This window comes from Amphiura filiformis, chromosome 2 (genome assembly GCF_039555335.1).
Source record: "Amphiura filiformis chromosome 2, Afil_fr2py, whole genome shotgun sequence".
Lineage (NCBI taxonomy): Eukaryota > Metazoa > Echinodermata > Ophiuroidea > Amphilepidida > Amphiuridae > Amphiura > Amphiura filiformis.
In genome coordinates this window covers 36,914,370-36,937,449 of record NC_092629.1, presented here as the reverse complement: position 1 = coordinate 36,937,449, position 23,080 = coordinate 36,914,370, and the positions used below count along the sequence as shown (strand labels likewise).

Sequence of the window (23,080 nt, the reverse complement as noted above, 5' to 3'; positions counted from 1 at the left end):
ACTCGGAAATATTGATTTTGAGATATAGCCAAATAAAGGAAATATTTCCTTTTGTTTCTTCTTGTTTTGGAAACTCTTTAATTGCTCATATCTTTGGAACTGGTTGTTCAATTTCAATGGGGTTTTCTGCAAAATCCAGCTTTGTAAATGTTTTTTACTATCCTGTAAGAAACTGACAATTTATTATTGCCGAGTTCCGACTGATTTTGCTTGATCGCATCACATATGTGTGTGGAAAATATATATTTAAAAAATGTAATTATTAGGGTGTTATGTCATAGTGTCAATCACATGGCGTCACCAGAAAGGGATATCCTGATTGAAGACAAGATATCATCACAGCATCACCATCTGCTGAAGACTATAATCGATCTAGTGAAAATGTTCCAGGTGAGCGAAAAATAGTGTAGTGTTGAAATTAGCTCTTTATTCAGGCATAAAAATATCGGTGACTGCTATCAAATATCAGGATAACCTCCATCCCACTGGGGATGGGGTGGGGGAAAGACTCAGAGCTGGCAGCTGTCCCCTTGCCCCCTGGTTAAAATACTGATTGGATCATGTCAGAATTACATTACAGATTACTCTGTAGAAATTGATGACTGGTTGTCTGTGAGCCAACATATTTGTCCAGAAATTGAAGTAATTTTGGCCAATGGTGTTCTTGTGCTCTTTGGTGTTCTCGTAGTGATCCACCCCAGTCAACGATGTCCCCTATGTAAATAGAGAAAAAAAACATGCGATATGCGCATGCATGGTTATAATAAAGGGTTCACAAGTTTAAGTTTCCACCTCAACACTCTTGAAAATAAATCACAAGTTAGCAGCCGGTTGCTCAAGTTGGAGCTTCTGTGAAGTACACAAACTCAGGGGGGCCATTCAGAATAAATGTGTTGTCATTCTCGAGCAGAAATCCATGGGCAAGGGTACCTTTTTCACACATCTCCGGACTGCATTTAGGGTAGTAATTTCATGCTATTTTTGAGTATACATTTCAGCACAGGTCAGCGTTTAGGATATGGATTTGATGGACATAAGGTCGGCGATTAGGGTAGACAACAAACTGTCATACATCCATGTTTTATCTTCATGTAGTAAGTCCCTTTGGTGAGTAGGCCTATCATAGATTTATCGATGTTAAAATGTAATTGTGTTATGGCAATCAATGGTCAGTGAAAAGGATAGACTACTTTATGGTTGATCGGTGAAAAGGGTACCTTTTTTGGTGGTGGTCAGTGAAAAGGATGCCTAAATATTATTGGTCAGTGAAAAGGGTCCTTTTTTACAAATAATAAGGATTAGGATTGGTATTTTCACATGATTCAGATCAGGTTAGGATGTGAAATTTGAGGGCCTGCTTGAGGATGACAACACATGAAAGTATAAAGGAAGGTTTTATTGCAAACTCTAATGGTGACCCACAGGTCAAATTGCTAAAATTGAACATAACACACCTAAACAGACACAATGCAATTTGCAGAACTTAGTCAGTGCCAATATTGCTACATTGAAACAAACAACTATACAAACAACCAATCCAACCCTACCCCATCCCTAGTAGGCAATGAGGATAAAGTGCCTTGCCCAAGGACACAACACGTTGGCACGAAAGCGGGCTTGAACTCGTAACCTATGGATTATGAGAAATGTGGTTTACTTGATATGCAAATTAAACTATTCAGGGCTTCAAGTGGCCCTATATTTCCTATTATTTGTTAACTCTTCCTAAATTTTCCTATAATGTTACAAAATGTAATTCCTCATTTTTTCCCACATTTAGGAAATAAACATGTTTTCTTTTTCACTTGCACTAGTGAATTGAATGCAAAATTTAAAATGTCTGCACGCTTTGCTTGCTGTTGTCATAAATTTTCAGGTCAGCGGGTAGATTTTTGCCCAGAATATTACTAACCCTAACACGCACGGGTCATGCTTTTTTGCTATCGGAAGACAAAGAAGGACAAAAAGGACAGAAGATGAACAATAATAGCCCCTGGAGTGTCTTCCTTTTAGCTAATCAATATATGTGACACGATCAAGGGAAATGAGTCAGATGTCACTAATATTGATTTTGAAATATTGGCATAGAAAGTGTTAAAAATCTTTTGTTTTATATTGTTTTCAGCGATTTATAAATTGACGTAACTTCACAAACAAAAGTCATATCAACATGGGGTTTTCAGTTTCTGAAAGCTCTAAATGTCCTTTTTAGAATCGTGTAAAACTCATTTTCGACCAGAGCCGACATGTGACTCATTCCCCTTGATCATCGAAATGTTTTAACTGTACTTACTGTGACCAAGAAAATTGAAATATGAAACCAAAGTAACAGGTGCATAGGGTGGCTCAATTAAATGTCCACATCCTGGATATCTCACTATTTCATAATTGTTACACCCCAATGCTTTCAATCTCCTCTCTGCTGCATCTATAAAGTCTGGTGCAGGCCAATTCTTATCGTCCAACCCCACAAAGAATAGCAGATGTTGAGCTTTCTCAAACTGAAATGGAAGAAACATATAGAGTTTCTTATGAAATGGTGCATTTCAGAATGAACATTAATTAAGTGATAAAGTACCATTATCTCACCTCACCTCATATATCCTCCTTGGACTCTGTAGAAAGAATTGAAAGAACTGTTGATATATTCCTGGACTTTTCTTAAGCCTTTGATACAAATGATCATAAGGGGAAAAAATTGGTTGGTTGCCCTCCACCGACCAACCCTAATCTGTAAATTCCAGAAAAAGGTTTTCTTTCAACATTTTTGACATCCTGAAAAGTTTGTTTTAACAGTGTTTTTATGTTTTCTGTCACTTAATAATAAATATGATATTTATTTCAAATTAATAGATTGAAATACCACTTCAAATGCCACATTGTTTAAAATTACCCATGATTCAACTAAATTCAATCGCTTTTGCTACGCAATGACATAAAAGCGTTTGAAGCTATTTATGACTTCTTTACACAATTGGTCATCTTGGCTTGTAAAATTCAATAAATCAATAAGTGACATGTTTGCCTAATACTAATTTTCTAAATTGTAAACCAATTTTTGTTACAACCTACTAGTGCACCTGCAGCTGTGAGAGCCCTGATGCTTTGAGAGCACTCATTATGATAGCGATGAGTACTGTTTGACCCCAGATGACCTATCATGCTCCCCTCATACGAAGGATGCTACCTATCAAGTTTAAGCCCAATAGGGCAAAGTTTAAATTTAGCCCCTACATGACCTTTGACCTCAATTTTGTTTTTATGCATCTATTCCCTCGTATCAAGGATTCCACCCACCAAGTTTGAGCCCGATAGGACAAAGTTTGAAATCCATGACCTTTGACCTTTGACCTCGGATGACCTCCATATAATGTTTTTCATGCTCCCCTCATACGAAGGATTCGACCCACCAAGTTTGAGCCCAATCGGACAAAGTTTGAAACTGATTTGACCCTCCGTAATGACCTTTGACCTCGGTTGACCTCGATTTTATTTTTTATGCATTATATTCCCTCCTATCAAGGATTCCACCCACCAGATTTGGGCCCGATCGGACAAAGTTTGAAATTTTGACCTTTGACCTTGACCTCCGATGACCTTCGAAACTACCCGGTAAACAGCGCACGCCCGGTACCCATCTATGTGTGAAATATCGGAACGATGCGTCGAAGCGCAGCGGAACGCATAGCCGGACAGACGGACAGACAGACAGACGAACAACTAACGGCTATTATTTTAGTAGTACTAGTGCGCCTGTAGCTGTGAGGGCCCTGAAGCTGTGACAGCACCAGCAGCATGATAGCATAATACTGTTTGAAGGTTTATATCAGCAATTTCAAACATATTGGGGAATCCCCCATATTCCTACTCAAGTTGCTTCCAGTGAGCTGTGTGGTACCTGCAGCTACTACAGATACATTATTTCTTTGAAAGCAAAATAACTCTTGTCCCTTGTGGTCTCTGGCAATACTCCAGGAATGAATGAATGAATGACCTATTCACCCATAAAAAGCACCATGCTGCTTGGGCAACTGGAGACACATTGGGAGTCGTCTATTGGATTCTTTGTATCCATTTGTTTGTTATCCACTTAAGGTATTTTTCCCCCCTAGATGACCTTTGACCTCGAGGGGGCCCTTCGAAAACCACCCGATCAACATGCTTTTCCCGTCACCTATCCATATCTGAAATTTCGGCTCGATGCGTCGAAGCGCGGCTGAACGCATAGCCGGACAGACAGACAAACAGACAGAGCTCATGATTATTATAGTATAGAAGACTAGTGCACCTGCAGCTGTGAGAGCCCTGATGCTGTGAGAGCACTGGCATGATAGCGATACTGTTTGACCCCAGATGACCTTTGACCTCGGATGACCTCAGTGCAATTTTTTTCATGCTCCCTCCCACTGAAGGATTCCACCTATCAAGTTTAAGCCCAATAGGGCAAAGTTTAAATTTAGCCCCTACATGACCTTTGACCTCGGTTGACCTCAATTTTGTTTTGCGCATATATCCCCCTCGTATCAAAGATTCCACCCACGAAGTTTGAGCCCGATAGGACAAAGTAGCGATACTGTTTGACCCCAGATGACCTTTGACCTCGGATGACCTCAGTGCAATTTTTTTCATGCTCCCCTCCTACGAAGGATTCCACCTATCAAGTTTAAGCCCAATAGGGCAAAGTTTAAATTTAGCCCCTACATGACCTTTGACCTCGGTTGACCTCAATTTTGTTTTGCGCATATATCCCCCTCGTATCAAAGATTCCACCCACGAAGTTTGAGCCCGATAGGACAAAGTTTGAAATCCATGACCTTTGACCTCGGATGACCTCCATATAATGTTTTTCATGCTCCCCTCATACGAAGGTTTTGACCCACCAAGTTTGAGCCCGATCGGACAAAGTTTGAAATCCATGACCTTTGACCTCGGATGACCTCCATATGTTTTTCATGCTCCCCTCATACGAAGGTTTCGACCCACCAAGTTTGAGCCCGATCGGAACAAAGTTTGAAATCTGACCCCTCCGTAATGACCTTTGACCTCGGTTGACCTCGATTGTATTTCACGCATTATATTCCCCTCCTAGCAAGGATTCCACCCACCAAGTTTGGGCCCGATCGGACAAAGTTTGAAATTTTGACCTTTGATCTTGACCTCCGATGACCTTCAAAACTACCCGGTAAACAGCGCACGCCCGATACCCATCTATGTGTGAAATATCGAACGATGCGTCGAAGCCGGCGGAACGCATAGCCGGACAGACAGACAGACAGACACACAGACAACGGCTATTATTTTATAGTAGTACTAGTGCACCTGCGGTTGTGAGAGCCCAGATGCTGTGAGAGCACTGGCATGATAGCGATACTGTTTGACCCCAGATGACCTTTAAACTCGGATGACCTTGGTGCAATTTTTTCATGCTCCCCTCAGTCATAATGAAGGATTCCACCTATCAAGTTTAAGCCCAATAGGGCAAAGTTTCAATTTAGCCCCTACATGACCTTTGACCTCGGTTGACCTTAATTTTGTTTTGCGCATATATTCCCCTCGTATCAAGGATTGCACCCACCAAGTTTGAACCCGATAGGAGATAGTTTGAAATCCATGACCTTTGACCTTTGACCTCGGATGACCTCCATATAATGTTTTTCATGCTCCCCTCATCTGAAGGTTTCAACCCACCAAGTTTGAGCCCGATCGGACAAAGTTTGAAATTTGACCCCCCCGTAATGACCTTTGCCCTCGGTTGACCTCGATTTTATTTTGTGCATTATATTCCCCTCCTATCAAGGATTCCACCCACCAAGTTTAGGCCCGATCGGACAAAGTTTGAAATTTTGACCTTTGACCTTGACCTCCGATGACCTTCAAAACCACATGGCCAACATGCTTTTCCCGATATCTATCTATATGCGAAATTTCAGCGACGATGCGTCGAAGCACGGCTAAACGCATAGCCGGACAGACAGATAGATAGACAGATAGACAGATACAGCCCGCTTATTATTTTATTAGTACTACTAGTGCACCTGTAGCTGTAATGGCCCTGTAGCTATTAGGCACCGTCTGCATGATAGACACGCTTTTTGACCCCAGATGACCTTTGAACTTGGATGACCTCGATGTAATTTTTCATGCTCCCTCATATCAAGTCTAAGCACAATAGAGCAAAGTTGAAATTTAGCCCCTAGATGACCTTTGACCTCGGTTAACCTCAATTTTGTTTTGCGCATATATTCCCCTCATATCAAGGATTCCACCCACCAAGTTTGAGCCCGATAGGACAAAGTTTGAAATCCATGACCTTTGACCTTTGACCTCGGATGACCTCCATATAATGTTTTTCATGCTTCTCTCATATGAAGGATTCCAGCCACCAAGTTTGAGCCCAATCCGACAAAGTTTGAAATTTGACCCCTCCATAATGACCTTTGACCTCGGTTGACCTCGATTTTATTTTGGGCATATATTCCCCTCGTATCAAGGACCCCACATACCAAGTTTGGGCCCGATCGGACAAAGTTTGAAATTTTGACCTTTGACCTCCGATGACCTTTAAACCCACCCGGTCAATATGCTTTTCCCGTTACCTATCCATATCCGAAATATCGCATTGATGCGTCGAAGCGGCGGAACGCATAGCCGGACAGACAGATAGAGACCGCTTATTATTTTATTAGTATAGATAGTGCACCTGTAGCTTTGCAGCAATGCATTCTGGGTAGACATTACAGTGCATTTCAAATTGGGCAGACAGCCAAAAGCTGAATGAAACTTGTCCATAGTTGCCCATTACACATCTTTGTATCCACTTGCTGCTGCTTTTGCTATCCAGTTGGGGTATTTTGCCCCCTAGATGACCTTTGACCTCGAGGGGGCCCTTCGAAACCACCCAGTCAACATGCTTTTCCCGTCACCTACCCATATCCGAAATTTCGCTCGATGCGTTAAAGCGCCAAGGAACGCATAGCCGGACAGACAGATAGACAGACAGATAGGCAGATACAGCCCGCTTATTATTTTATTAGTAAAGACTAGTGCACCTGCAGCTGTGAGAGCCCTAATGCTGTGAGAGCACTGGTTGACCTCAATTTTGTTTATGCATATATATTCCCCTCGTACGAGGATTCCACCCACCAAGTTTGAGCCTGATAGGACAAAGTTTGAAATCCATGACCTTTGACCTTTGACCTCGGATGACCTCCATATAATGTTTTTCATGCTCCCCTCATGCAAAGGTTTCGACCCACCAAGTTTGACCCCGATCGGACAAAGTTTGAAATTTGACCCCTCCGTAATGACCTTTGACCTCGGTTGACCTCGATTTTATTTCGCGTATTATATTCCCCTCCTATCAAGGACGGCACCCACCAAGTTTGGGCCCGATCGGACAAAGTTTGAAATTTTGACCTTTGACCTTGACCTCCGATGACCTTCGAAACTACCCGGTAAACAGCGCACGCCCGATACCCATCTATGTGTGAAATATCGGAACGATGCGTCGAAGCGCGGCGGAACGCATAGCCGGACAGACACACAGACGGACAGACAGAGCTTATGATTATTATAGTACTAGTGCACCTGTAGCTTTGCAGCAATGCATTCTGGGTAGACATTACAGTGCATTTCAAATTGGGCAGACAGCCAAAAGCTGAATGAAACTTGTCCATAGTTGCCCATTACACATCTTTGTATCCACTTGCTGCTGCTTTTGCTATCCAGTTGGGGTATTTTGCCCCCTAGATGACCTTTGACCTCGAGGGGGCCCTTCGAAAACCACCCGGTCAACATGCTTTTCCCGTCACCTACCCATATCCGAAATTTCGGCTCGATCGTCAAAGCCGGCGGAACGCATAGCCGGACAGACAGATAGACAGACAGACAGACAGATACAGCCCGCTTATTATTTTATTAGTAAAGACTAGTGCACCTGCAGCTGTGAGAGCCCTGATGCTGTGAGAGCACTGGCTGACCTCAATTTTGTTTGCGCATATATATTCCCCTCGTATCGAGGATGCCACCCACCAAGTTTGAGCCCGATAGGACAAAGTTTGAAATCCATGACCTTTGCCCTTTGACCTCGGATGACCTCCATATAATGTTTTTCATGGTCCCCTCATACAAAGGATTCCACCTACCAAGTTGGAGCCCGATCGGACGAAGTTTGAAATTTGACCCCTCCGTAATGACCTTTGACCTCGGTTGACCTCGATTTTATTTCGCCCCTATATTCCCCTCGTATGGAGGGTCCCACCCACCAAATTTGGGCCCGATCGGACAAAGTTTGAAAATTTGACCTTTGACCTTGACCTCCGATGACCTTCAAAACCACACGGTCAACATGCTTTTCTAGGCACCTACCCATGTCCCAAATATCGGATGGATGCGTCGCAGCACGGCGGAACGCATAGCCGGACAGACAGATAGACAGACAGAGACCGCTTATTATTTTAGTATAGTAGATAGTTCACCCGTAGCTGTGAGAGTACCTGATGGTGATGCTGTTTGACCCCTGATAACCTTTTTGACATGTTCCCATCATATTGAGGATTCTTTTTACCACTTTTAAGCCTGATTGGGCAGATTCTAACATTTGACCTCATATGACCTTTGACCTCGGTTTAATTTTGTTCATGCTCCCTTGATATGGGAAATTAGTATTACTTTCACAATGTTTAAGCCAAGTCTGGCGAAGTTTAAAATTTAGCCCCTGGATGACCTTTGACCTCAGATGACCTTGACTAATTTATTTTGTGCTCCCCTCATATGAATAATTCCAGCCACCAAGTTTAAGCCCAATCGAGCGAAGTTTAAATTTAGCCCCTCAATGACCTTTGACCTCGGTTGACCTCAATTTTGTTTTGCGCATATATTCCCCTCGTATCAAGGACTCCACCCACCAAGTTTAAGCCTGATCGCACAAAGTTTGAAATTCAAAAAGAATTTGCAGCAATGAATTCTGGGTAGACATTGCGGTGTTCACTGATCACAGGTGTTGTGAAATTTTCTGACAGCTTGGACAGGTGGACTTCTTTTTATGCATTTAACTTATGCACTTGGCTGCTTCATGCTATCCATTTGAGGGAATCATTTACATTTCCCCCCTAGATGACCTTTGACCTCGAGGGGGCCCTTCGAAACCACCCGGTCAACAGGCTTTTTCCAATACCTATCCATATCCGAAATATCGGATCAATACGTCGAAGCACGGCGAAACGCATAGCCGGACAGACAGACAGACACACACACTTCGCTCATTATTTTAGTATAGTAGATAGATAGATAGATATAACCATGATGACACTCTGGGCCTGCTATACTGCAGCAGGCCTTGCCGTCTAGATTTTAAAGGCGAGTGGTTAATCACTCGCTGGCATGATGCTAGGCGAGTGGTTGAATTTTCACAAATACCATCTATCTATACTAATAAAATAATAAGCGGTCTCTATCTGTCTGTGTATCTATCTATCTATCTGTCTGTCCGGCTATGCGTTTCGCCGCACTTCGACGCATCGTGCTGAAATTTTGGATATAGGTAGGTATTGGGAATAGCATCTTGGCCATGTGGTTTTGAGGGTCATGGGAGGTCAAGGTCAAAGGTCAAGATTTCAAACTTTGTCCAATCGGGCCCAAATTTGGTGCGTGGAATCCTTGATAGGAGGGGAATATAATGCGCGAAATAAAATCAAGGTCAACCGAGGTCAAAGGTCATTACGGAGGGGTCAAATTTCAAACTTTGTCCAATCGGGCTCAAACTTGGTGGGTCGAAACCTTCGTGACGAGGGGAGCATGAAAACATTATATGGAGGTCATCCGAGGTCAAAGGTCAAAGGTCATGGATTTCAAACTTTGTCCTATCGGGCTCAAAATTGGTGGGTGGAATCCTTGATGCGAGGGGAATATATGCGCAAAATAAAATTCACGTCAACCAAGGTCAAAGGTCATATAGGGGCTAAATTTAAACTTTGCCCTATTGGGCTTAAACTTGATAGGTGGAATCCTTTGTATGAGGGGGGCATGAAAAAAATTACACCAAGGTCATCTGGGGTCAAACAGAAATGCTATCATGCCAGTGCTCTCACAGCATCAGGGCTCTCACAGCTGCAGGTGCACTAGTACTAATAAAATAATAAGCGGTCTCTATCTGTCTATCTGTGTATCTGTGTATCTATCTATCTGTCTGTCTGTCCGGCTATGCGTTCCGCCGCGCTTCGACGCATCGAGCCGAAATTTCGGATATGGATAGGTGACGGAAAAGCAAGTTAACCGGTGGTTTTCAAGGGCCCCTCGAGGTCAAAGGTCATCTAGGGGGAAAATACCCCAACTGGATAGCAAAAGCAGCAGCAAGTGGATACAAAGATGTGTAATGGGCAACTCTGGACAAGTTTCATTCAGCTTTTGGCTGTTTGCCCAATTTGAAATGCACTGTAATGTCTACCCAGAATGCATTGCTGCAAAGCTACAGGTGCACTAGCATTAAGAAAATAATGAGCTCTGTGTGTTCGATGGCAATGCGTTTCTCCGCTCGACGCATCATTCCGATATTTCGGACATAGATGGGTACCGGTGTGCGCTGTTTACCGGGTAGTTTTGAAGGTCATCGGAGGTCAAGGTCAAAGGTCACAGATTTCAAACTTTGTCCGATCGGGCCCAAACTTGGTGGGTGGGATCCTTGATAGGAGGGAAATATATGTCCAAAATAAAAGCGAGGTCAACCGAGGTCAAAGGTCATTACGGAGGGGTCAAATTGCAAACTTTGTCCGATCGGGTTCAAACTTGGTGGGTCGAAACCTTCATATGAGGGGAGCATGAAAAACATTATATGGAGGTCATCCGAGGTCAAAGGTCAAAGGTCATGGATTTCGAACTTTGTCCTATCGGGTTCAAACTTGGTGGGTGCAATCCTTTACGAGGGAATATATGCTAAAACAAAATTGAGGTCAACCGAGGTCAAAGGTCATGTAGGGGCTAAATTTAAACTTTGCCCTATTGGGCTTAAACTTGATAGGTGGAATCCTTCGTATCACTGAGGGGAGCATGAAAACAATTGCACCAAGGTCATCCAAGTTCAAAGGTCATCTGGGGTCAAACAGTATCGCTATCATGCCAGTGCTCTCACAGCATCTGGGCTCTCATAGCCGCAGGTGCACTAGTTTATTTAGGTATAATCAAGTAGAGCTTTGTGACTTTCTCTGCTTGGAGAGGGCCCAGAAACGCTTAAATGCTGAATTGGCTGATTCAGTTGCTGATTTTGGGAGATTCGCAGCGAGTGATAGTTAGTGTCTATGGCGAGTGGAAAATCGCTCGCTAGAAAACCAGTTTGGGCGAGCGGTGGCGAGCGGTGGCGAGCGAGAGCGATCCCTCGCCTCAAACGGCAAGGCCTGCTACAGGCTGAAGATCGTACATTATGGCTTTAATATGATATCATAGCCTCAGTATCAAGTGTCACAAAATGTGGACCACAGTAACATCCAAATCTTGAAACTAACAAACCTGATAGAATCGTCAATTTTACGATTCAAAGTCTTAGATGTCCGCCCCAAAGGCCCTTGAAAATTGTGCATATTTCTAATGCCGCACACAGTACCAGATCAGGCGAAATGTTTTTGCTTTTTAGTTGCACCACTGAGTCCCCGGTTCAAGCCCCTGCCATTCTCAAGGACTGTGCATGCACATGGTTTATCAGCCGATAGCTACTATCGAGCATGGTGAACCCGGATGTCTATTGACCAGAGTCATTGATCGTCAATTAACTCCCTATACATGATATATGTGCATGCATGCATGACGATAGGTCATAATAGTTCATGCTCATAGCACAGGTGACTGGTCAAATCTTTTATGCCCGAAAGTGGGCCTAACTTTTCCTTAATGTTTAGTCTTTTTACTGTGTGCCCACTGATAAACTACTATGTGGGCCCGAAAGCCCTTGAAATTTTGCCACCAACATCAGCAAGATGATCACTCTGATCTCTTACAAAGTGTCACAAAAAATGGACCAGTGTAACGTAACATTAATATTTCAGGCTCGTCAAAATTGATGACGGCCAAAATATTTCAAACCCAAGGCCCAAATGGCCCTTGAAGAGTATCAAAAAATTATCAAATTATTAAACTATAACCTATAGTTTAAGTAGTCCCTTCACTCACCGGAATTAAAGCTTCTAATGGCGCTGTTTCTAATGGGTCCAACATAACATACATTTTATCACGACCTTCTTCATTGGTCTTTATCCTCGATATATTAACCCTGAAATCAGAAATGAAGAATTAGCTTTACATGGACGTTCTCTATGAATTATTGTGGTCAATATAGCAAGGCCCAACTAGGCCTTGCCGTATATAGATTTTAAAGGCGAGTGCACAGCATACACAAAACGTTTGCGACATCATTCGCAAAAGGTTATAAAAGGTTGTCAGAAAACATTTAAATGTCGGGTATATAAAGGGTATATTAAGAGTATAAAACGTTCATAACATTTTTGTGTCAGTTCCTGCAGAACTGACACCTTTAGTACAGGTTTGACGATCACGTGACAATTCTAATCATCATATCGAAATATCACGTGCTCTGTAAAAATATCAATATCGATATCGATACTATTCGTCAATTCAGCCCCAAACCAAATCGCCCACATGCCAATTCGAACCCTGTATATTGATGTACAAAAAAGTTGGCCAAATTTAACTATTTCGTGATTTTCTCCATAACCGTTGTTTTTACACCAAATCTGTATATTTAGATGAATTGATGTCTTGCATTCAGTCACAAACCAATTCGTTGTACTTTGTGCAATAACCCTCTATCTTTTAAACCAAATATCCTAAAGAGTCGTGCGATGTCGAACTTTTCCTCTGGTCATAAAGAACAAAACAAGTCAGCGTTACAGATCTATGCGTAGTCGCAGTTTGTGGCCCTCACAACACGGGCTTCCGGTCCTAGGAAATGGAATATTACTGATAAATATATAAAGATGGCAAAATCAGTAAACCAGTTTAAGTTACAAATAAAAGAAAAGTCTAATAAAAATTACATCTAATATTTAGGGATTATTTAATGACCTCACCCCCCCACCCCATCTCCACTCCAACTATCAATTTCTTGTGTGGACTGTGGAATATCTATATGAAATGTTATAAATATTTATATTGGAGTCTTTCTTTGCATGTTCTGTATTGGTTAATAAGATATATTCACTTTTTTTTATTTTTAACCAAATATCCTAGAGAGTCGTGCCATATGTCAAATTTTTCCTCTGGTCATTATAAATATTTATATTGGAGTCTTTCTTTGCATGTTCTTCTCCTTGTTTCTTTTTTCTTTTATTTGTTAACTTTGTGTAATTGTACGGTATGTTGTAACTTAAGGCAGTGTAAGGGAGTGCTCGCTTCAGGCCTTTGGGCCTTTTGAGCATCTCCTCTTTCAAATGTTGTGTCTTTTATATTTTGTATGTTGATTTGAATGAAAATAAAATGATGATGTATGATGATGATGATGTACATCATTTCCTACAGAGTCGTGAGATATGTCAAACTTTTCCCTTGGTCATAAGGAACAAAAAATGTCAGTGGTCGCATATCTGTAGGATCATTGGTTAATGAGATATAGTCACTTTTTTTGAATTTTGTGCACTTAACCCTCTATCTTTTTAACCAAATATCCTCGAGTCGTGCCATATGTCGAATTTTTCCTCTGGTCATAAGGGGAAAAAGTCAGTGGTCGCATATCTGTAGGATCATCGGTTAATGAGATATAGTCACTTTTTGTACGTTGTGCACTTAACCCTTTTTTTTTTTACTTCTGGATATCGTTTGGAGTCAAATGATTTTTCATTTTAAAGCTTATGATATATTTTCTAAACACGAAACAAAACAAAATTGACCGCGAGCCGACTTTACAGCTGTTTCGAGATGGACGGTCACATATATTCATTAACATATTAAATCGTTTATCCCTTTTAGCACAGATATTGGAACAATATCTGTGCTTTTAGTCAATATCGAATTGGTTTGTGGCTGACTTAGCTTGGGGCCAAATGCATGAATTGGCATATGGCCAAGTCAACTGTGGACGAATTGATTTGGCCGAATCCACCTGCTTCCATGCTGACCAGGAAGTGCCGAAAAATTACGTACTTTTACAAAGCAAAAAGCAACTTTTCTAGGCATTGTTGACATGGTGCCTTCGCCCAAAAAGGTTTCCTACTATAAAGACCTAACTTTTGAGATGGTTTGTATGTTTGAAGGTGCAAAATTAACAATAAGCTTAAAATCATGGCCCGGTTTACCGCCGAGTTTTGCAAGTCATCACGACTTTGACAGATGACGTCAGACACTTATCTCTGTCGTGGTAATATCGACATAAGTCTTGATAGTAATACGCTGTTTTACTTAGCCTATATCTGGTGGCAGCAGCATTTTTCTACAGTCACGTGATAATGGCGCCGGCGGATAATACACGGGGGGAACTGATGGTGTCCACATCTTTTTTTTACCTAGCTGGGGGGTTTCCAACCCCCGAGCTAGGTACTGTTTTGCTATCGGATCTTTCTTTACCTAGCCGGGACACCGGCTAGGTCTTGTGATGCTATCGGATCTTTACCTAGCCGGGACACCGGCTAGGTCTTGTGATGCTATCGGATCTTTCTTCTTCTTCTTCTTCTTTCTTCTGGCAACACATTTCAAAATGCTTCTTCTCCTACATGTTACATCCTACAATGACGTCACTTGCACATATGCATCGGCTATATCCAGTGTCTATAGGATATTCACAAATTTGGGGTCAAAGGTCATTAAGGGGTCATTTCCGGTATAAAACCAAATATCTTCAAAATGCTTCTTCTCCTACATGTTACATCCTACAATGACGTCACTTGCACATATGCATCGGCTATATCCAGTGCCTATAAATTATTCACAGAATTTGGGTCAAAGGTCATTAAGGGGTCATTTCCGGTCTGAAAGCTAAAAATATTCAAAAAATCACTGTCTTTACAAATTACATAGCAGAGTGTTGTCATTAGCACACATGCATTGCTACCAACCAAGGTCTTTGGGGTGTCTACAGTTTCGGGGTCAAAGGTCATTAAGGGGTCGCTTCCGGAAAAAAAAACAAAAATCATCAAATATGTTCATTTTTTTATATCTTAAAACGTAATCAGACCAGAGTGACATAAATTTCATATATGCATTAGTGTTACCCGATGTATGCACGGTATTTTTATTTTTTGGTCAAAGGTCATTTAGACGTCATTTCCGGTTTTAAGCTAAGTAACTTCAAGAATTTTATCTCCATAACTAAGCATAGTAGATTTTTAAATTTAAACTGTAACAATGCATTTTCTCGGTGTATATGAGGGTTTTTTTATATTAGGGTCAAAGGTCATTAAGGAGGTCAAAACGTCAAATTTGCAAAAAAAATGTTTAAAATTACGGAAAAGTAGTTGTATCTCAGCCTATTAAAGACGGATTAAGCCCCTACATGCTACAGCGATGCACCATTAATGGTGTGAGATGTCCATAATAGCCGGTCAAAGGTCAAACTTTAAGTTAAGACTGACATTTCCGGCCCGGCTAGGTCCAGATCTGTAACCAGATCTAGTTTAATTTTGTGGCCATTTATTGTCACACATAATAAGTTTACTGCGAAAAGAGCGAGTGGGAAAGTTCTAATAGGTAACCACGCTTCGTTGATCTGTGACCCTGCAATGAACTTGCAACACACTGCTCATTTATTGAGATTTTATTATTATTTCATTTTTTTTACATACATACATTTATTTATTTATTACCTAGCCGGGACACCGGCTAGGTCTTGTGATGCTATCGGATCTTTACCTAGCCGGGACACCGGCTAGGTCTTGTGATGCTATCGGATCTTTCTTCGTCTTCTTTCTTCTGGCAACAAATTTCAAAATGCTTCTTCTCCTACACGTTACATCCTACAATGACGTCACTTGCACATATGCATCGGCTATATCCAGTGTCTATAGGATATTCACAAATTTGGGGTCAAAGGTCATTAAGGGTTCATTTCCGGTATAAAACCAAATATCTTCAAAATGCTTCTTCTGCCACAAATTACATAGTACGATGATGTCACTTACACATATGCATCGGCTATTACAGGTACACAAAAGTTATTCTCCGATTTTGGGTCAAAGGTCATTAAGGGGTCATTTCCGGTCTGAAAGCTAAAAATATTCAAAAATCACTGTTGTTAGAAATTACATAGCAGAGGCTTGTCATTAGCACACATGCATTGTTACTAACCAGGGTCTTTGGGGTGTCTACAGTTTTGGGGTCAAAGGTCATTAAGGGGTCGCTTCCGGTAAAAACCAAAAATCATCAAATATTTTCATTTTTTTTTATCTCGAAACGTAACCAGACCAGAGTGACATAAACTTCATATATGCATTAGTGTTATCCGATGTATGTACGGTATTTTTATTTTGTTGGTCAAAGGTCATTTAGACGTCATTTCCGGTTTTAAGCTAAATAACTTTAAGAATTTTTATCTCCATAGCTAAGCATAGTAGATTTTTTTAATTTAAATTGTAACAATGCATTTTCTCGGTGTATATGAGGTTTTTTTTATATTGGGGTCAAAGGTCATTAAGGAGGTCAAAACGTCAAATTTGCAAAAAAATGTTTAAAATTACGGAAAAGGAACTGTATCTCAGCCTATGGAAGACTGATAAAGCCCCTACATGCTACAGTGATGCACCATTAATGGTGTGAGATGTCCATAAACTTTAAGACTGGCATTTCCGGCTCCGGCTAGGTCCAGATCTGTAACCAGATCTAGTTCTTCTTCTTCTTCTTCTTTCTTCTGGCAACACATTTCAAAATGCTTCTTCTCCTACATGTTACATCCTACAATGACGTCACTTGCACATATGCATCGGCTATATCCAGTGTCTATAGGATATTCACAAATTTGGGGTCAAAGGTCATTAAGGGTCATTTCCGGTATAAAACCAAATATCTTCAAAATGCTTCTTCTCCTACATGTTACATCCTACAATGACGTCACTTGCACATATGCATCGGCTATATCCAGTGCCTATAAATTATTCACAGAATTTGGGTCAAAGGTCATTAAGGGGTCATTTCCGGTCTGAAAGCTAAAAATATTCAAAAAATCACTGTCTTTACAAATTACATAGCAGAGTGTTGTCATTAGCACACATGCATTGCTACCAACCAAGGTCTTTGGGGTGTCTACAGTTTCGGGGTCAAAGGTCATTAAGGGGTCGCTTCCGGAAAAAAAACAAAAATCATCAAATATGTTCATTTTTTTATATCTCAAAACGTAACCAGACCAGAGTGACATAAATTTCATATATGCATTAGTGTTACCCGATGTATGCACGGTATTTTTATTTTTTTTTTTTTTTTTCATTTAGACGTCATTTCCGGTTTTAAGCTAAGTAACTTCAAGAATTTTTATCTACATAACTAAGCATAGTAGATTTTTTCAATTTAAACTGTAACAATGTATTTTCTCGGTGTATATGAGGGTTTTTGTATATTAGGGTCAAAGGTCATTAAGGAGTTCAAAACGTCAAATTTGCAAAAAAATGTTTAAAATTACGGAAAAGTAGTTGTATCTCAGCCTATTAAAGACGGATTAAGCCCCTACATGCTACAGCGATGCACCATTAATGGTGTGAGATGTCCATAATAGCCGGTCAAAGGTCAAACTTTAAGTTAAGACTGACATTTCCGGCCCGGCTAGGTCCAGATCTGTAACCAGATCTAGTCTTTCTTTCTTTCTTTCTTTCTTTCTGGCAATTAATTTCAAAATGCTTCTCCTCCTACATGTTACACCCTACAATTACGTAACTTGCACATATGTATCGGCTATATCCAATGCCCATAGGGTGCAAACAGAATTGGGGTCAAAGGTCATTCAGGGGGCATTACCGGTATATAATCAAATACCTTCAAAATGCTTCTTCTGCCACATATTACATAGCACAATGACGTCACTTACACATGTGCATCGGCTTTATCCAGTGCCCATACCTTGCACACAGAATTGGGGTCAAAGGTCATTAAGGGGGTAAAATCTATTTTGCCTTATCTCGATATCTGTAAGGGGTGTGGGGCTCACACTCAGTGACAACATATCTCATGACAATGGGTACATGTTATAGGGAGCAGGTCAAGGGGCATGCAGGTGTCAAATTTTAGAAATGCATTTTCTGGACATCTGTAAGGGGTACAGTGCTCAAACTCTGTGACAACGAACTTAATGACCAGGTGAATATTTTGGAACACTTTGCAGGGGTCATGTCAAAGGTTAACTGGGGTCAAATCATATATCATTTTCTGTATGGGGTATGGGGCTCAAATTCAGTGACAACAAATCTCATGAACATGGGAACAGTTTGAAGGGGTCAGGTCAAAGGTCATGAAGAGGTCAAATTTTAGAAATGCATTTTCTGGACATCTGTAAGGGGTACAGGGCTCAAACTCTGTGATAACAAATTTACTGACCAGGGGAACACTTTGGAATGCTGTACAGGTGTCAGGTCAAAGGTCATCTGGGTCAAATCGTAAAATTTAACTTTCTGGGCATCTGTAAGTCGTATGGGACTCAAACTCGGTGACATCAAACCTCATGACCAGGGGAACATTTTTGGAACATTTTGCAGGGGTCAGATACCTCCAAAACACCAACATGCCCCAGCTAGGTTTGTGGTATATGACCACCATTTGCCACTAGTTTTCTTTCTTTTTCAGTTTTTTGTATTTTATCAGTACTTAGAGCTGGTGGGGGAGAGAAAGCATTAAAATACATTCAGGAAAAAATGCAACTCGAACCAAAGATGAAGGCTCCATTTCAAAATCAAAATTACAAAAAAAACAAAAAAAAAACAACAACAACAAAAAAACACCAGACAATGAGCAGGTTCAAAGACCCACAGAAGGAAGATGACAAAACAGAGTCCTGACCCTATCCGAATCCTATTTTGACCTTTACACAAATAAACCACCAGCCCCTTCTTCATCACATACAATATTTTTATAAAACATCCAGCATGTCCAGTGTTAATTAAACAAAAATCTTTTTTGAATTGCGCTGGTATAGGAGTTGCAAGGGCCTGATACTTTGCTGATATCGAATGATGAAATTCGCCATCTTCCTCCTGTGAAAAAATTTGAAGAATAGAAGGCTGACGTTGCGCCAAAACACGCACGCCTATGTAAGTGTGTAATTAGGCCTATTTAATGATAAAATGAACTACCACTAAATGTTCTTGTCAGTGCTGCAGTACAAAACTTCTCTTTAACATTACATTAAAATAATAGTTACATTGTAAATTGGAACTGACACCAATTTTTTTCAGGAATACTTGTTTGATAATCTACTGCTCAGCAAACAAAAATGTTTTACAGAAAACTTTTAAATGTTGGGTTATATAAAGGGTATAAAAACGTTTTAATAACATTCCAAAAACATTTTTGAAAACCTGATACAAAATATTCTAAACAGAATATTATTTTGGGGTTGAAAAAATATTTTGCGAAAAATGTTTGCCCAAAATATTTTCAATAACATTTTAAAAACGTTTTCATGACCTTTATATAACCTGACATTTAAATGTTATTAAAAGGTTTTGAAGAAAACATTTTAAGGACATTTCCGTGTTTGCTGGGTTCAAACATTTTAACATAATGTTATTTAAAGGGGCATTTCGTGATCCACAGCCTCATCCCCCCACTTTTCTCAAAAAAAGTTGAGATTTTTATATCACTGGAAACCTCTGGCTACATGATGTTTATGTACAAAATATTTCTTGCAGATTAATTAGTTTAGCAAAGATATCGTGAAATTTGAATTTCGTTCTGGTGCACCAGAACGAAATTACAACGTATTGTCTATGGAGCAGTGTAATACACATAATCATGCATAACTCGCAAACGCAATATCGGAATCAACTGAAATTTTGGGAATAAGCTTTTTTCGTGGATATGTACTGAAAAATGTCATAAAAAGAGGATGATAGGATCACAAAATACTCCTTTAAGTATTGACACAATATTTGGCAAAAATGTTTGTAAAAAAGTTTACAATAACATTTTTGAAAACATTTAAAAATATTGTTGTAGTGTGTTTTCATACAAAACGTTTTAAAACGTTATCATGACCTTTATATAACCCGACATTTTAATGTTATTAAAACGTTTTACCTAAACCAAGAGCCAAAATATAACTTATTTAAAACGTTTTTGTGTTTACTGGGTGGTCATGGTGGTGAATCACTCGCTAGCAAGATGCTAGGTGAGTGGTCGAATCACCCTCTAGTGGTTGAATCATTCTCTAGGTCTGACAGATCCCAAAAGATCATTCATATCAATATGAAATATTTATGCACTGCACACTCTCCCTTTCGCTTTCAGCGATTAAAGTTATTTATTACAATAAATCAAATACATTGACAGTGTTGAAACTTGAATGTTAATTGGATTCAATTTTGGGTGATTCGCAGTGAGCGATATTTAGTGTATAATCGCTCACTAGAATGTCCATGCAATTCACTTAAGGGGGTACTACACCCATTGATTTTTTTTTTTTGCATTTTTGCATTTTGTGAAGAAATTACAAAAAAATTGGACAAAGTGGTATGCAAAATGAAGGCAAATCTTCTCGTTTTATTGGTGGCATCGGTATCAACGTAGCTTACATGCTTTTAAAAGTAGAAGCCAAAAGGTGGTACATCACTGATGATTTAAATTCACTTCATTTTGGAAAGCTTACTATCAACGGATTTCGTTAAAATTTTGGATATGTGTTGCTAACACATTAGGGAAATAAAGTTGATTTGTAAAATGGGAATAAGTGGTTCCTGATTTCTATTATGACTTCATGAACTGGGTGCTCCACAACTATCTAAGAAGGAACTGGTTAAAATGCTTCTAGTTTCAATGCTGAGCTATATTTTGTACTTTTAACATGCGACATTATTTCACTGAAACTTAATTAAGCCACAGGTAACAGGTTACCACAACCATACTACAACAATGTTGAAAAAAATTATATTTCTTGTCACCTATACCACCATATTGGGTAGTTTTCCGTAAGCTTAACTTTTATGATTTTGGTAACTATATTTATTTGTGAAATCCATCTCAACTAGGCATTCTAAATTGTACTCACCATTTACATCCCAAGGTATATTAGTATATCCACCTTGCACTTCTCGATATATATCCAGTTAAAGACAGAATATCAAAATTATGCCTCATTATGATATCACAGACATGCGTATTCAAAATTGATGCTTAAATTTGACCTGAACCAATTGACCTATAACCTGACATACGGTGACCTAATAGCCTTTTCTTCTCCTAACAAAACATTATAGTATTAAATTGACTAATGACTATGCATCCATTGTGTAAGTGTTTATTTAATTTATTCAGTGTTATATATTTTGCATGCACCACTAGATTTTCTATAGAGAGTATAACAAGGGATTTAATGTATTCTATTCATGTACCCTACTTGAACATGTTGAATAGAATAAATTATGGTTTGTTATGAAACACGCATCTGAGTTACTAGGATACAGTAAACAAAAAATATATAGGGCTAAAATGACTTACTAAAATGGTTTAAAAACACTTTGTATGTAGATATATTTTATAAGTTCAGGACATGAGGTGGTGAACATATTTATGTACTTCATAAATTTGCAAGAAAAAAAAGAAGAGGGGTACTGATGAAAATCAGGGTATTATTCCCCCTTAATTTATATCAGCCACATATGCGGTTTTACTGAATCTCATTCTGTGGTTTCCCTCACAAAGAAATGACAGCCTTTAAATCAAAATCTAAATTGCTCTCATTATTGAAGCTATTCAGCAATAATACAATAATCAGATTTCAAGTATAGTATATTTCCATGAAAAAAACTCAATCGTTTTGGCAATCCAGTCTGTTGTCAATCCATGACTGATTTCGCCCGCACCTTACACTCCTAATCATACTCCATTCGGGGGAACTGAACAACCTCCCCCCCCCCACTTTCAATGTCCTGTGCACGCTACTGTCAATGGTGTATGCCAGTCGATCCTTTGTTGGATGGTGTGACATGGGAAGATGATGACGCCCTCTGGAGCAATTGCTCATAGATAAGCAGTCCGGTTCGACTGCCTGATCAGGAAGTACTGCCGAATCAGGCAGCATGTTGCAGAGTCAGGCAACACAGGCTTTGGTAACTCTTCCGAATTTGACAGACTAAGGACTAAATTGTTCATGGTGATTTTATAAAAGATCTGTGGAAGTTTTACTTTGACACACATGAGCTACATGTAAGTTGACAATTTTTCACCGGGCGAAAAAAATTCCACCACGAGGAAAATAATTTAAATAACAAAACAATTTCTAACGCTTTTTTAAAAATATGCAAATTAACTTTATTTTAACTAAAATTGATGAAAAAGTACTAACAATTGTACATCCATTGATAATTTTATATATTTTACCTACTTCTTTACTCTAAACCAAGATATAACGGTATATTTAAAAGATGCTCTATTTGAAATAGAGCATTGCATTGTGGGATACCATGCTGCCTGACTCGGCAACATGCTGCCTGATTCGGCAGTATTTCCTGATTAGGCAGTCGGACCGGACTGATAAGGGAGTTTGGATCCGGAGAATATCACAGCCAAGTATGAAAGAGAGCCTACAGAACAGCGACGAGGGGGCCTTCCGACTGAAGCCTATAGCTAGCCCGCACAGCATTAATACCTCAAATGTAGAACTTCAATTTCATTTCCCATGTTATGTTATTGGTCCTGTGAGACTTACCCCAAATATGGAAAATATTTTCCCATTTATGACATTGATCATAGAATCTGCATTGATATTGCATTGTGACACTTAACCCTTAATATAGAATTTTGTTTCCCATGTGACATTGGTACTGTGACACCCCAAATATGGAATGTCTTTCCCCTTATATGACATTGGAACTGTGACACCCCAAATATGGAATGTCTTTTCCCTTATATGACATTGGGTCTGTGACACCTCAAATATGGAATGTCTTTTCCC

At 39.8% G+C, this 23,080-nt stretch overlaps 1 protein-coding gene across 1 annotated transcript; it reads right to left on the bottom strand.

Annotated features, from left to right (window-relative positions):
- LOC140135983 (peroxisomal succinyl-coenzyme A thioesterase-like) lies at window positions 1–23,080 on the bottom strand. The gene is made up of 4 exons (XM_072157691.1): window positions 23,057–23,080; window positions 12,157–12,256; window positions 2,294–2,501; window positions 1–714 (listed from the first exon to the last, which is right to left on the bottom strand). Exons 2-4 carry the CDS (start codon window positions 12,208–12,210, stop codon window positions 575–577), a joined length of 402 nt encoding a protein of 133 aa, XP_072013792.1. The 5' UTR covers window positions 12,211–12,256; window positions 23,057–23,080; the 3' UTR covers window positions 1–574.